At 43.4% G+C, this 17343-nt stretch overlaps 1 protein-coding gene across 1 annotated transcript in view; it reads right to left on the reverse strand.

Moving 5' to 3' along the window:
* gabbr1a (gamma-aminobutyric acid (GABA) B receptor, 1a) overlaps positions 1-17343 on the reverse strand; it is a gene marked incomplete at both ends in the record, with an annotated part of 141100 nt that overhangs the window by 118256 nt on the left and 5501 nt on the right. The window contains 2 exons of the mRNA XM_083644699.1: positions 10512-10529; positions 15897-16082. Of these exons, the coding sequence (XP_083500825.1) occupies positions 10512-10529; positions 15897-16082 (204 nt within the window). The remainder of the gene's footprint in view (positions 1-10511; positions 10530-15896; positions 16083-17343) is intronic.

The following is a 17343-nucleotide window of genomic DNA, read 5'->3' on the forward strand; positions in this document are numbered from 1 at the left end:
CCTACAAGGTTAGACTGATGCAATCATAATCAATATCTGATCGATGCATTGATGCTTCTCACTAAATAAAGGTGTTAGATAAACTATTGAATACCCATATTATTGACCACTAGTCGTCTGTGGAGGCCTATATACTCTTCTTTGTAACAACCTCTGTTAAACCATAGATTTCTTCCCCCCGCATCCACGGCCAAGTCTCTAAAATGCTGGAAGCTGCTTTGAGAAATCAGCGAAAAGCTGGCAGGCATCACAGATTTTCTTGCCTTCATCTTTGGTCTAAGCAGAGTGGAGACGGTGATGTGTGGCTATGAGGGACTGCACTCTCTGCCTACCTGCTGTTTGAACCTTCTGTTCACATCGAACGCACACTCACACCTACACACACACACACACACACACACACACACACACACACACACAGCAGCCGCCAATGCAGCAGGTTCCTCCTGCCAACTCACAACATGACTTAAATCCCCTGGTAGGGCAATGGGCATAATAGAATTAGAGTTAGAATGAAATTATATATCTGGTTATGATGATTTGTGTCCTTCTCCAAAGTGAGGGTCCACGTCATTGGAGATTCTTCCATCTGCCTCATGCCAACATATCCATGAAGCCATTAAATCATGTTATAACTAAGAGTTAATGGCTTATTATCAAAGAAAAAGTGGGCAGTCTTCACGGTGTAGAAGAATAGTTTGTATTAGGAATGTGCAATTAAACACATTTTAATCTCAATTATAATTTTGGCTTCCCACAATTATGAAAACAAGATAATCGAGATAAAGCGATATGTTTGCCTAGCCCCAGTATACCCTGTTTGTTCTGCTCTCTCTCTTCTCCCTCCCCCGTCTCTCTCTAACATAAGATTGTTCAATCATGTTTATTGTTAGTGCTTAGCTAGATTTAGCTAGACATGTTCTCTGTAAAGCCCTCTGAGAAATGCTTGTGGATGAGGGCTATACAAATAAACTTGACTTGACACACACACACACACACACACACACACACACACACACACACACACACACACACACACACACACACACACAGTTAACATGTGTTTTTTTTTACCTTTTTAATTTATTTCTTTGTTTTTCAGTTCAATTATATTTAAAGTTCAAAGAAATACAGTATTAAAAAGTAAAATTTTTCAAGTTCAATAAATGCATGATGTTGCCAAAGGCAACGAGTACTCGCATTAAATAATCGTGATCTCTAACAGTCAAAATAGTCGTGATTATGATTTTTGCCCTAATCGAGCACTTTGTGGCATTTTCAGTACAGCCTATTTATATTTTATTAACTATACTTTTTTCAATTATTATTTTCTTGTGTTTTGCAATTCCTCTGTAAGCATTCTAATCACACTCTTGTGTTAGCGTTACAATTCACTTTTTGAAATGACTGATTGCAGCAATTTAGAAACAGACGATTATTTCTCCCATCCAAATTAAAAACCTCTATAGTCAGGCGGCGGAATATGACTATTATATAAGCCTGGTTCATTACCCAAATCTCATTATCAGCATATCCCCATGTCGGGGAAGGCTATTGCGATCCAGCTGCTAACAAGCCCCCAGAGAGTGAGGTGAGTCTAGTGATCTTCTGCTGGCATTTGCCCTGCGCTTCCTCCTCCTTATCCACACTCCCACCGCATGACCCATCCAGGCAGAGCATCAATTATTTAGCCATGAACTTTATATGGCGTTTCAATCCACACCCCCGGCAGGCAGCCAGCCGACACAGCAGACAACACACAGCACCGGAGAGAGTGCAGTGCTAACAGCCCCCGTGAAGGCAAATTGCCATATTCAGCTGAGGCATTAGCTGTGGCACAGACTGCAAGACACAATGGAGACGTGACTGCTGTAACGTGTTTCTGAGTCGCTTTAATGAGAGCCTCTTAGATAAGTGTGTCTGCAGCATGTAGGCTACACTAGGCATCCTTCAGGATAATGGCCTGTTTTCCTGTTACCACATGCGTTGGTGGGTAAATGTTGTGTTTTTGCATGTCCCATTTTTAACATAATTGCCATAAACTTACATTGTCCTCCGCATGCAGAGCATTTGTCATGATACAGGACAGACCTGAACCATTGTGAGATTGCATTGTTGGAGGAAGCCTATGGCTTTGAAATCAGTGAATCAATCAAATGAATTGTTACAAAAGAATCCCTCACAGAAAAATAAATACTAACCTTACGTGTTGTTACAACCTATATACCCCCAACTGCACCGGCTCTATTATTCAAATAGAAGGGCACTTCTAGAGAGCGCAGACCTCCACTAAAGCATATTCACTATTATTGCATGAGTCGGATCCAGATCCACTCCAGAATTTAAGGGCTTCTTCCTTGCCCCATCCTTCGGGCCAGTCGTTTTCCTGTAATCCTGCTAACAATCAGACAGACAGACTAACAAATGGCGCTGAAAACATAACCTCCTGGGTGGAGGTAAAAACATTGGCACATATTATCATCAGACCCAGCAATGTCCATGGATTTGAAAGAACCACCACTAATAGTCTATCGAAGAGTACATCGTCTCAGAGATAGCCTTATATAATTATGCTAATGTAAAATCCATGAAAAAAAGGATACGCAGGCCTTGTTGAAACCTCTTCCAAATAGATGCTACAAATGCAGAGGATGTGCTCCATGTATTGTCAAACCCAAGGTAACTACTTTTCCCATCCTCATACTGGGGGAAAAGCATTTTCTCAGTGATGTCATCACATTCCACTTCTTATGTAATTTATATGATCTAATGTCCTTGTGGGTTAGCCTATGTCGGTACATCATGTTCTTTAAAACAGAGAATAAGTGGACACAAGAGCTCCATAAGGAGAAATGAGATTACCCGATAGCAGTAGGCTACATTTCAATGACTTCAAACATGTTACATGACATCTCATCGTTCAGGTTCCAGGGCATTGAAAAGGTGACTCTGCCAGAGAGAGCTGGTAACATGATGGAATTCTTATTACAAGAGAAGTATACTGGATAATATTTCATTTGCAAAGTTTATCCCACAAATTATTGAACAATGAGATGTCATGGCATGTCATGCTCTAAGGAGCTCTGGGATCAAACAGACCTATTCATGGCGCACTCAAGATAACAAGTATTTCATATGATTGCACAGCTTTGAATGACTTAAGTCAGCTGCAAGGCTGATGTTTTCATTCATCAGATATGATAGTTTGATATGCAAATATCTCCTTGGATGAAAATACATTGACACACAATATCAATGGTGCACAAGCATCAGTGGTGAAATGACTGAAATCAATCCACCTTTCTCGATTCCAAAGAAGCTGATGTTTTGTAGACATACTGTAAGGTTTTCCTACAATGTTGACAATGCAAACCATTATGCAATCTGCTTCTTCTTGTAGCAGATGTGTGGACTTTAAACACTCGGATAGTGTCACGTGAGGTCTAAATCAGGGGAGCTCAACCTTTTGTAATTCAAGGCCCACTTCTGATTGTTAGAATATTTGCGAGGACCACCTTCCCAAATAAATTATAGGCTATCATTCTGATATCTTGATGTGAGAGTTCATCTGTGGCCCACTAGATGGCGCTCTGAGGCCCACCACTGGGGCACGGCCCAGTGGTTGAAAAACACTGGTCTAAATCACAGAAAAGTAAATTACATTTATTTTCTCATTCTCAACTGTGATTTTCTACATTCTTTTGCACTCAAACCACACCCATACAACAGTTACGTAGGATAAAACTATGAAAACTATTGGCACATACAGTATTATACTACTCTGATATTATTGTGAAGTATTTCTTTATGGACATCATGTTTACTGATGCTGCAGTGCTAAGAGTTTGTCTGGTATGTAGTATACTCTACACATTTTGTGTAGATACACATAGGCCAACTTGTTAGTGATTCAGTCATGGACACAACTAACATGATGGCAGACTAGATGTTTACATTTGGTTTGGACAAGAACCTCAGGAGTTTCTATCCTTCCAGCATGTCAAACCCTGGCTGTCTGTTGTTTTTGTTTCTTCTCGCTCTAGTGTAGGCTACCTGTAGCTTTGCTGTTCAAGAGAACTTGGAGAAAACAGAGAAGAAAAGCTAGAGAGAAGGCAATCCCTGCTGGGCTCTGCAGCTATGGAGGTAAACATGCACTCTCATGCGTGCGTGCGTGCGCACACACACACACACACACACACACACACACACACACACACACACACACACACAGGCAGACAGAGACAGGAGCAGGGTATTAACCTTTCTCCTGCTGAGGAGGCAGTGGGTTGCAATGGCACATTGAGTGGACAGGAGAGACACACACACACACACACACACACACACACAGGAGAGCCAGAAAGAGGTCGGTATTGAGACAGTGGATGGAGAATTCTATTTGAGGAAATGGCATTCTCTGCTGCTTTGTTAATTATGCTTTTGTCAAGTCTGGCCATTGTATTATGTGAGTTTTCACCCACAACTCCCAGGCCTCCTGTTCCATGTTCTGTGTGGAGTAGTTAACAAGCCTACACAGGTCCATCGCTAATTCATTAGATTAACTGCAACAGGATTGACCATCCAACAGCAACACGTACTGTATTCACTATGTATTCACCTCTTCTTTTTTGTGCTTTCAAAATCCACGGAAGGTTAACTAAATACAACCAAATTCACAGGAAGCTTTTAATGCAGGGGTTCCCAAACTAAGGATGCCACGGCCCACTTTGAAATCTGAAAGTCTTCCGGGGCCCACCCAACTCTTAATCACAACTCTGATCAACACACAAGATGATGCATTTCCCTATATGTTTTTTATATTGTATATGTTTTATTTCATTAACAGAGCATGTGAATTTGGGCATAAGGGAAATTAATAATCCGTCAACATACAAAAACATTTAGGCAAAATACCCAAAAGCACATTGCCAACATTTTCTCCCCCCTTACTCATCAATTTGTATGCATAACACATTTGTTGAGACAAAATGTGATAATCAACAACAGAAGAAATCAATCCACAAGCTATTAGGCTGTGAAAAATCCTACCTTACCTGTAATGGGGAGACTTGTGGTACCAATTGGACCAATTTTCATTCAGATAAAGTGTGGTTTTGACTGTATTTCAATCATGGAAGACTAACGTCTACAGCATAGTTTAGAGCACTCCATGATGTTCATGCCCCTCGTCATTTAGGATTGTAAACTCCCTGCCCAAGTGACGTCACTAAATGATGTCACCATCACTAATGACGTCACCATCTCTAAATGTCAGTTGCTTGAATGGCATCAGTAATGACGTCATAAATGCCCTTCTCCTGGTACTATATAAAGCCCACATCACCACAGCTTTAATCACAACTGTGCAGTCATCACTCACATTGTGCCAGCATCCCAGCAAGCCATTCATCATCACCGGAGCAAAAGTTTTGTGTGGTCCGTTCATCATGTCAGAGTCCGAAGACGAGCAGATGCAGCTGCAAGGCGAAAGAATCAATGCCGCCATAGACGCCTTCATCCAGAGCGCGGCGATCAGCATCCCGGCCAACCCAAGGCAAGACTCCGATCCCCAGGCATCAGGTTCGGGCATCATGGAGGACGCTCCTCACACCAGGGGTCGCAGCCGCAAGAGACAATCCGTCCCCGCGGAGGCCCGAGACGTCACGCCCGGATCAAAGTCCACTCAGCACTCCGGAGGCCATGGACGCGGAAAAAGAGCCAAGAAATCCGTCACCAGGAAAGCCCCAGCAAAGCGCAGCAAAACCTCCAGCACCTCATCTAGCGCAACAAGGCTTCCAGCCCCTCCAAGCCAGCAGGATCCACTGATTGCAACCATACAATCACTAGTCGGGTCCCTCGTCGATGCCCGCCTGAAGGCACTCGGAAGCCCCGCTCTTCCCACAGCAGCAGCCCAGCCAGCCCCGCCCCAGGTTCCAGGTGTGGGATGCTGGCACGATATGAGTGATGACTGCACAGGTGTGATTAAAGCTGTGGTGATGTGGGCTTTATATAGTACCAGGAGATTACTGACGCCATTCAAGCAACTGACGTCACCTTGTAATGGTGACGTCATTTAGAGATGGTGACGTCATTAGTGATGGTGACGTCATTTAGTGATGTCACTTGGGCAGGGAGTTTACAACCCTAAATGACGAGGGGCATGAACAGCATGGGGTGCTCTAAACTATGCTGTAGAGGTTAGTCTTCCATGATTGAAAATACAGTCAAAGACCACACTTCAATCATGAGAGACTCGTAAAGCTTTATTGAATCAAAATAAACAGTTTAAGCGTGGCGTATGACTCCATGATATGACGCTCCTCTTGATATGAGAGAGGGGGGGCGTCAGTGCTGTATGTCTATCAAGGCCACTGGTTTGCTGGCGCTTGGCTGCAGCAGTTTGCCGGCATGGATCAGTCCTCCGCGTTATATGAAATGTACCCAATAGTGGCCGCTTGTCACATGTGGGGGCGCTTCTGGGCGCGTAAAAGGATAGCAGTCAAATGCGATAATGCTGCGGTAGTCGCCATCATCAATAAAGGACGATCATCATCCCCGGCCATCATGCCTTTCGTTAGGCGCCTAACCTGGCTTTCCGTCACCCATAATTTCATCATAGTCGCCAGGCACATCCCCGGGCATATTAACATAATCGCTGATCACCTCTCTCGTTTCAATTTCCAGGCGTTCCACAGACTCTACCCCGAAGCCGACTCGACTCCAACGCCACACCCCTCCTTTTCTGCGCTCACTCTCTCATAGAGCAAAATCCCCATTTTCAGGCCTCACCTCTCCTAAATCACGATCCCCGTCTCACCCATTTACTCAACTCAGCTCAGTCCTATATTAGGAAAGGATTGGCCAATTCCACTACCAAAGCTTATGACACGGCTTGGCGAATGTTTTCCATGTTCTGCCTCTCCATCAACCTGCCCGTTCACCCCGTTCTAACTCAAAAGCTTTTCCGTCCGCCCCCGATTCCAGGCGTCCCATTACTCTCCCCATGTTGCAGCACTTGTTAACCCACCTCAGACATGGCATTTACTCCGCCTTTCTAGACTCTCTCTTAGAGTGCGTTTTTTCCCTGGCTTTTTATGGGTTCCTCAGAATTAGCGAATTCACGTCCCCTTCCACTTTCGACCCCTCACGTGACGTAACTCTCTCTGATTTAAGTTTTATCCCGATTACTATAGTCTCTCCCTGAAACATACCAAAGTAGGCGGAGCCTGCTCTATAATCATTGCTCGTATTCAATCTCCTTTCTGCCCCTTCTCAGCCATGATCCCATACGTTAAAATCAGACCCCCAACTAGTCCCTTGGCCCCCCTTTTCCTCATTTCTCCCCGTCATCACATGACTAGATCCTGGTTCATTCATCACTTCAAGACAACTCTCCAGAAATGCAACCTCCCAGCAGAGAACTATTCCAGTCGCTCGTTCAGGATCGGGCCACATCTGCGGCTGTGCAGGGGCTGTCCTCTGCCTCCCTTCAACAACTGGGCCGCTGGTCTTCATCAGCCTATGCATCCTACATCCGACCAGAGCAAAACGCTATATTATCAGCCCAAAGATCCCTCCTTCCATGACTGATAGGAAGCAAACACTTAGTTGGTGGTGATCAAACTCTCCCATTTCCCATAAAGGCGCCCGTGCCCGGGCAATTCACATCCAACTCCTATGCATCCCTGCCATTGCCTAAAAAAACCCAGTCAGCCCCTCATTATCCCGGCATTCATAGCATTCCCAGTCAGCCCATGACCTGACCAGTGCATACCCCGGCGAGCTCCATGACACCCCTGGTATTCATTTCTCCCAGTTTTAAAACTTTTATTTCTTTTGGGGGATTATCTATCTCATACAGCACTGATGCCCCCCCTCTCTCATATCAAGAGGAGCGTCATATCCTCTAAGAGGAGACTCCAAGAGGAGTCATACGCCACGCTTAAACTGTTTATTTTGATTCAATAAAGCTTGTTAAAACTTCCTACGAGTCTCTCATGATTGAAGTGTGGTCTCATGGAAGACTAACCTCTAGGCTACAGCAGAGTTTAGAGCACCCCATGCTGTTCATGCCCATCGTCATTTAGGGTTGTAAACTCCCTGCCCAAGTGACGTCACCATCACTAATGATGTCACCATCTCTAAATTATGTCACCATTACAAGGTGACGTCAGTTGCTTGAATGGCGTCAGTAATGACGTCTAAGAGAGGTTGGGCCCTATCGTCGCAAAAGCGGTAATTTAGCGTTTGCGCTGGTTTTGCGCTGGTTTAACGCCACGCGCAATGCAAATTGGGGGGCGTGCACAAGCGCATGCCTGTTATAGTTGTCCTGAACATAGGCGTGCCACATGCCAAACCAGGCGTTTCGGCGCAAAAATGTGGGGATAGATGGCATTCTCCTATCGTCAGCATGCACGCAATTACTTTGCTCTATGAGCTTTGAAAAGCACCTCTTATGCGCTAGATACCCCGCTGCACTTGAGCGCACCATAATCTCCGTGCTGCGCAGCGCAGCGCAGAGTAAAATTCCTTTTGAATATGTCATTACGCACGGACATGCCACGCCAGGACATCAAATCCTCCTGCTAAAATTGGGTATTAGCAGATAATTCAGTGAGGCAATCAACTATAACTCACTGAGAAACTTTTATCACATCGCAAAGAGGGAAATTAATTGAGAAAACTTGTTGGAGAATGGACATTGTAGCCTACTTGCATTAGGCTATTCACCATCACCTATCCCATAACCCGGAGGTTCGTTGGCACCACAGACGATCTGTCAACAAGCTCTCTCCATCTCTCTCTGTCCTCGGCAGGAGTGAGTCCACTCTATTACGCATGGAGAGAATTACAGCATATTGCATGCCTCGCGCAAATACAGCGGAAAAAAACATGGCTAAAAAACATCCAAACGTCCAATTAACATGCACATTTTTTTCACCAAAAGTCCCTTCCTTGCAGCACCCCCTGCTTAAAATGACTTTGAGCGGCCCTATCGCTGTCAGGTGAAAAGAAGCGGCTGGCAACTGCACATGTATCGGAGGAAGCATGTGCTAGTTTACAACTCTTCCTAGATCAGCAGAGGGGGTGGAGCAACGACCAGGACAGCAGGGGGAATTGGCCAAGTACAATAGATACAGTCGGTATGTGTGGGAACGCCCACAAAATGTTACTTCCGGTATCGTTGTGTCAGCAGGACGAATGTTAGGAGGTGGGGGAAAACCCCCCATATATCTCAATGGGCTGACTCACCAGCGGAAGGTGCTGCGGCTCTACACGATTGGTGATTCAAGAGCAGGTACATAGACCTGTGTTCAGATGTGCGTTTACTGCGGGGGTTGAATCCCCGATCCTGTCAGCCTGGGCAGGGCTAGCAGCTAAATGCTAACTATGCTGAATGGGGAGAACAGGAGGATTTCCCCCATGCTCACCCATTGACCACGCGTCTATGACGAGACACCGCCTGAATGTATTGGGGAGAAAAATCTGGGGGGGAAATGGGTGAAGAAAAAAGAAATAAATGTGGTAACAAAAGACTAACAAAGGTGGAATTTCATTTAATTAAATTCAACTTCCTGAAATTCCAATTCAATTCTAATTCAGTTTCCTTTGGCTGTAGGTTTTTTAACTTCCAATTCCAACTCATCCATTTACAGTCACACCCATCCCTGCATGACTATGAACTCAACTGACATAAACTCAGATATTTTGCTATGGCTCCAATCACAGCCAATCGTCATTGTGGGCAGGTGCATTGCAAAAATGACTGTGAATAAGCTGGACAGGTACTGTATAGTGATACATACTTTCAATTAAACATTTAGAGGCAGTGAACTCAAATTAATTTTAAGCATGGAGGCAGGATTGAAATGAGTTTGGTTTCAACATGCTACCTGGCTGATGATGCTTATAAGCGAGTGAAAATAGACTTAACCTTCTCTCTCAATGACTCACTTCATAGGAGAAGCTCAACACTGGGCTCAAAATCCTGTTTTTCATGCAAGGTGCGGTGAACCAGGGGGGAAAGCTGGCTGTCAGCAGGTTTTTGAAGGTCTGACAACATGAATTGATGCCAGGTGTGAATACTAATTAATTTAACTTGTGTCTCCCCAAAATCCCAGAGTTTATACGTTATTATTCAGTATTTCTCACACCAGATAAAAGCTGCCATCTCATGAATTTGGGGTTCAACTCCATTAGTTGTTAATACAGTGAGGATGTTTCTTGTCCCCCCAGTGAGGTTTTTCCCCCCAACTGGTCCCCCCAAACTAGCAACTTTCTGTCACAGCAAGGCAACCTTCTCCAACCTCAGGCTGCTGCTGCCCCAAATGCAGACACACCCTTTTGGTCTTATTTTCATAGATCGCTGCTGCCCTCTTGTGGCAACAGTATGCATTGTAGCTTCTCTACAGTACTTTATTGTAGTGAATGAGTAATTGTAGGTGTTGGTACCTGTGGTACCTGTACATAATAGCAAAGACAAGATGATACAATAAGACAGAAAGAATTCCTACCTGTGTAGTTTCTGTCATCTTTGGCAAGCAAATAGAAAAAAAGAACAAGTTGATTACCAAAGAGGATTAGGGTAAAAACAGAAAACTCTAGAACCACATAGATTAATGTTAATGTTATAGCATTTGAAAAGACAGCTGTCTTTGATGACACATGTTAAAATGGCAATGTCCAATGGCATATTGCTGTAATGTGCAATTTTGCCACAATTGTATGCACCATCATGCTCATAATTCATGTTATTTCACTCCACCAGATGGCAGTAGGCTAATACAACACTCCAGCTGTCCTGTGTAATGTGCTGTAAATGGGTTTTAACAACTAGAGTAATAATGCCTGGGGGGGGGTCTCAGCTGTGATTATGGGTAATAAGTTATGGGTGATCGACAAGGGATTAGGTAATCCTATAATACATTTTAGAAGGAGGCCTACAAATATCACAGCAAAACTTTAAAATCTCCTGCAATTTCTATGGGTCAAAAACAATACCATAGGAAATCCTATAGTAATACCATAGGTCATAGGACAGTGGTTCTCAAACTTTTTTGGCTACCTCCTTTTCCCTGATTTCTGAATCCAAGTACCCCCTTTATCCGACTATAACATTTTGCTTAGAAAACTGCAAGAGAAAACTATAGCATAATGATGCAATGAATGAATGATAAGACACCTTTTGAAGAATATAACATTATGCAATGAATGAATGATAAAACACCTTTTGAAGAATATAACATTACAAAATAAGAATTGGAGTGAAAGATTTGTAGTTAGTACCTCCTGAGCAGATGTATTTCAACATTTCATTTATTTTCATGATTTATTCTTATATTTCCCCCTTTCCCTCAAGTACGCCCTGTAGTACCTCCACATACCCCTTAGTCTGGGCACCTTTCACCCCGCTTTTTGTCATGGGGCGTAAACCACGGAACCAGAATGAACACCGGAAGGCAGTGCGCCAAAAAACGTCTTTGTTGCCGTTAGCTTGACGTCAATTTCTTCGATTAATTGTCTGATTCAAAGCTTCTGTATTGGCTTAAAAGATGTGAGATTGTGAATCCGCAATGTTTCTAAAATAACTTCTTCAAAAACTTTGTTCGGTACGTCCATCTTTTGTTTTGTTGTTTGCCGTTCTGATACTTGGGTCAAATTGTCAAGTTAACGTAAAAGTTGACGAGCTAGAAACGCTGCCCATCCGGTCTAGGGCGGGCTCTAGGCCGGAACCAGGTAGGGTGACAAAATCAATTGTGAGCGGAAGCCAGGCTCTTTCTCGCCGAGAAGACCCTGGTGACGCGAGGTTACATACCCCTAGGGCAGGGGTTCCCGACCTTTTTTGGCTCGTGACCCGATTTTGACGTCACAAAAATATACGGACCCTAGACATTCAAATTCCGGTACACCGTCGATAATATCATCAGTGACATCATCAGTGATATCACATGTATGCTTCTTTTCCCCCTCAAAATTCTGACTTTAATCTGAGAATTCTGACTTTAATCTAAAAATTTGCACTTTATTTTCAGAATCCCGCCTTTATTCTCAGAATCCTGATTTAAAGTTATAATCTCAAACATTTTCATAAAAAAGTCACGATCTGATAGTGAGCCCATTGACAGGGTTTGCATCTCACCTGCAATTACCACTCATCGCCATAGGTGTCACCCAAGAGAACAAAACAGAAATCTTAGAGATTATCACTTTCACTTTAAACTCAGAACTCAAACAAACAAAACGCAAGTGACCATAATCATCTTCGCTAGTTTTAAATTGTGTGTGGTGCAGGGTAGGAAATTAGCGAGGGCTCGGGGCAAAATACCCCTAAAAAAATCTAGAATTGCCCTTGGAATTGGGGTGACGGGGGCTTTTAAATGCCCCCATAAAATAAAGAGTTTAATATTTTCTGTATTTTAACATTATTCTGTATTTGCAAAGCCTGACTGAAAATGGCCAGCATCTGTACAACCCCCGCCCCTCCTCCTAATAATGTCTTAGACTGTTTTCAATAATGAAGACTACTTCACTAGTCAATGATTGTTTATCCATCCCATTCACTAATCCATGGTTCCTTTCCATTCATCTCTCTCTCCCCTGCAGCAACGCCCTCAGGTTACATCAGCCATTCATAAATATGCACGCCCTCTTTATCCCTGTCCAATCAATGTCTCCCACGCTTTCCCTCTCTTCGGCTGTTGCCAATCACCTAAATGAAGTTCTATTTAAGACTCTTGCAAGTTGTAACTCACCCTGTTTGTTCATGTTCACCCATATAGCTGCTGTTCCTGCGTTGCTGCTGCTTCGCCCCTCCTCCTCCCCTGAACACCACCAATGTCATGACTCCAGTAGAACTCCCTATGGGGGTTCTCTATCCTATAAATCACTGACGTCCTCCTCTTGTCTCAGAGGAGCGTCATCATTCCATGGAGTCATTCGCCAAATCTAAGTGTTGTTTTATCATTAAAGTTTATCGTACTTTCCTTCTAGTCTCTCATGATTGAAATAGCGTTATTGACCTCAGTAACAGGCAGCACAAGCTAGCTGGCCAGCTAGTTCACTCATGTTTTTGCCAAGTACATTAATAACATGCCAGACAATCAACAGTGTTGTTGAGATAGGAAATGGGGATCTTTAACTGTGATTGTTTATGAACTTTTAGAAATAACATATGCTTGGATAAGAGTCATTGATTGGTCTGTCATGCTACATAGGTGCAACTAAGGCATTTCCCAATTTTTTATAAAATTGCCCTGGAAATTATCTCAAATGCCCCCGAAATATATTTCACATGGGCAAAAATAGCCCTAGTTTAAAAAAGTTAATTTCCTACCCTGGTGTGGTGTAATTATTTTTTTTTTTTTTTAAATAAATTTCAGGCGACCCTATTTGAATGTCAGGTGACCCCACTTAGGGTCGCGACCCTAAGGTTGGGAACCACTGCCCTAGTGCTATGCGTACCACAGTTTGGGAACAACTGGAGATAATAAAATAAAAGCAAAGAATACGATACCGTCACTATAAACTCATTATTAATAGGCCTACAGATTGTAGATATTTTTAAAAGGATTATTCAATGAGTACATTCGGATACCCATTCCAACTGTGCTGATAATTCCCACCATCATCCTTTGTTAATACTATCATGCCCATAGCCTATGGGCATGATAGTATTAACAAGGGATGATAGCAACTTTACTGGTGGTTGCTATGCCAACTCTTGGGGTAACCAGGAAGCCAGTTGGCAATCTTTATTGTTTCCTGCTTTTTTCTTTTTTTATAATTTCTTTTAAGTCTCATTTATGTGCACTACTTTGAAGAAATCTTTTCAGACAGTCATCTGGCAACTTGGCAACTGTTCTCCCTGAGAGCTCTTACATAATCGCTATCACAAGCCACTTATGTTCTATATTATGTTGCACTATTTATTGAATGCATAGTTAAGTGTATGGAACATCAGGTTTTTACTCCAGTTTACGTGTTGGCGCAAATCTTACAGACCAGTCTCTATGGATTACATTCTGATTGGTTGGATCATTTATTGCCTAGCAACGCTGCTCCAATGTTGGGAGAACAAGGTGTTTGTAATTTAACTGTCACATGAGTCAATTACAACCTTCGCATAAGACAAGTGTTGCACATCTACTTGTGGTGGCCTGGGCTGAATGATGTTGATTTGATTACAGTGTACACTCCTGCTAGAAAGAATTGTCCAAAGACTGGGATTGCATTTAATTTGCCGCCCCCCCCAAATCCCACAGTGGTGGGTCAATTAAAAAAAAAGATACAGAGCAGTGATTCTCAACCTTTTTCATATCGAGGAGCCGGACCCCTGATTTAGTCCACATTAGACCCCTGGTGGCCCCCCCCGGACCCCACGCTGGGAACCACTGATACAGTATAGATATTAATCTTATATTATATTGTTGCTATTGTTAAATTTATTTATGAACAATCATGTAGTGGTAAATAAATATGTGAGTAAATTATGACATACAGGTGATTTTCAAGGCAAATGACCACCACCAGTAGAAACGCAAATCAGTTTTCCCTCCCACAAACGTCTTCATTTTTGCTTTTGTCTCCTTGAAACAACACGTATCTTCATAGAATCAACATCAGTTTTATACTACTCCCTATGACGTATACTCTGAACTTAGATCATTAAGATTTATGTAAGTGCAGAAATGTGGTCAAACTGAGTCTATGTGGATTTCCCCTGCACTCAATCATTGCTTACAGTATGAATGTTGGCAGTTCATTGTGCGCTTAATGTTCTTGCTAGCCTCTCCATTGGGCTACTAGACTGACAGGACTGGTAATGGAAATAGAAATATCATTAACTAGTCACTGACAGACCTGCTGTGCATTGGTATGATGTGATGTATGATGTGCACTATGTGTGCATTGATATGATGTGATGTATGATCTCTGCACTATGTTTTCTGTGCTGGCCTTGCCTACTGAATTGGCCTGCTAAGTGCTATTGCATCATCCAGCATACATTTCCTGTATACTGCTGTATAGTCCGGAAGACCTGGATGTTCGCACTTCCGGTTCCCTCGTCTCAAAGTCAATGGGATTTTTGTATGGGGATTTTGGTGAAATGCTTGAATTGAAATAAGGTTGGTGTTCACAAAAGTTTATGAAACGTGAACCTTGTGTTCAGCAAGATCATCTTCCACTTGATGTGATATGATTTTCAAAGCGTAAATGTGATTTTTTTTAATCGCGATTTTCAGAAAATGCTTCAACAGTCATAAAAGTGGTCCTCATTTGTGAAGATTATCTTGTTAAACACAAACTTCTCCATTTCATAAACGTTGGTTAACCACAGACCTTATTTCATGCATTTAACCAAAATCCCCATATAAAAATCCCACTGACTTTTGTGGCTTCCGGATAGTGTAGCGGTAGATTCTCTGCCTACCAACACGAGGGTCGCAGGTTCGCGCCCTCGTGTTACCTCCAGCTTGGTCGGGCATCCATAAAGGCTTGATTGGCTGTGTCTGCAGATGGGAAGCCGTATTAGGGGTATGTGTCATGGTCGCTTCACTAGCGCCTCCTAGCGAAGGGAACTGGTGGGAATAGTGTGATCCTCCCACGTGCTACATCCTGCCGGTGAATCTCCCCGCTGTGAGGTGAAAAGACGTGGCTGGCAACTGCGCATGTGTCGGAGGAAGCATGGTAGTCTACGGCTCTCCCCAGATCGGCAGAGGGTGGAGCAGCGACCGGGGCAGCAGGGGGAAAATCAGGGGGGAAACAACCCACATTTACTTTTAGACGAAAGAACCGGAAGTGCATGACTAGCTGAGTTGGCCTGTAAAAAGACATCTTTCCTGCGGTACTCTATTAGAAGCTTAATGTGAAGCCTCATGTGGGCACAGACAGACACTCACAGAGGCAGGTGGGTTTGGGCGAGTCCCACTTGCCCAGCTTGGTGCAGTGGGTGATGTTCCTGCCCTCCAGGATGAAGCCGGCATGGCAGCTGTAATGCAGCACTGTACCCTCCACCGGCGGCCCGGGGGGCCTCACCGCCACCCGGCCGTTCTCCAGGGACGTCCACACCCGCGGGCACAGCAACACTGGAGACAGAGAGAGGGAGGGGGAGAGACAGAGACACAGAGAGGGGGAGGGAGGGAGACAGAGATGCAGAGAGGGGGGAAGGAGGGAGACAGAAGCCAATTTTACACATAGATCCTGCAATATTGTTGTTACAAAGGCCGGCAATGAGTCCCGCAACGAGTGCAGTGTTGCCTTTTACACAGACATGTTTTTACACAGGCATTCTGGCATGACGTTCTATCGTTGCCATGAAGATGTGAACTCGCGCTGATCAGAGGGGATATCCTCCGACTTACAGAGGGATTTATCAGACACACACAAAAAAGCCTACCTGCTGGATTGTGGATTGTTTTGAGGAGAGACTGACAGAGAGGAAATCCTCAGACCACGACTCACCAATGCAGACGCACACTAAAATAAACACGTGTGGCACGGTGCATTCCTCCATGGCGCTGTTGCAGTCATGGATCGTATAGGCTACTTTTACTTTCACTTATGCCTTTCCCCTTTTTATTGCTGTGATGGCCGTAAAGTCAAACGTATTATAAGGGGAAATTAAATTCAGCTTTGTTGTGCGATAAGGGGAATTGGTTTGCAGATAAGGCTTACAGTGAACGCACATGATCAAAGCGCATAGTAACACATCATAAAAACATAACAATCACCACAATAAAGCACATGATCAAAGTGCATAGACATAGTAAAACATAATAAAAACACAACAAAGTGCACAAATGGTCTCAACATACTGCATGCATAGTACCATAGAGAGTCAGTAGAGGCTTCAAACATCAGCTCAATAGTTCAGTGAGTGCTGAGAACAGAGCTGATGAGCGAGTTTTAAACCTGTCTGGCCGGTATTGTCTTTTACCTCCTGTACAGCAAATGAAGGATTTCACCCCAAAATTACATATAACCACGAGAAATAAACTGCGAAAAATAGTAAAATATGGCACCTTTAACAACAAAAAGTTAATTGATGTTCATTTCTCTGTAATTACAAGATGATTATATGCTTTGAATTAATATTTTGTAAGTAAAGGGCTCAAGATTGCTAGATACTTTTTCAGTAGTGAGTTTTACTTTCATTCCAGCAGTTGTATTGTAAGAATTGTGTTAAGCATTGAAATGTCCCCAGTGGATGAAATGACAGTCACTGGGGGACGTAGGAACCCACAATACAATATTCTGCCTTAATATACCGTAATCTAAACTCCATTTACACACTGTATGTCCTCTTCAGTGTAGTCCAAACAGGCACACGAGTAAATTGTACTGAAC

The sequence above is a fragment of the Poromitra crassiceps genome (assembly GCF_964638095.1).
Source record: "Poromitra crassiceps genome assembly, chromosome: 1".
Classification (NCBI taxonomy): domain Eukaryota; kingdom Metazoa; phylum Chordata; class Actinopteri; order Beryciformes; family Melamphaidae; genus Poromitra; species Poromitra crassiceps.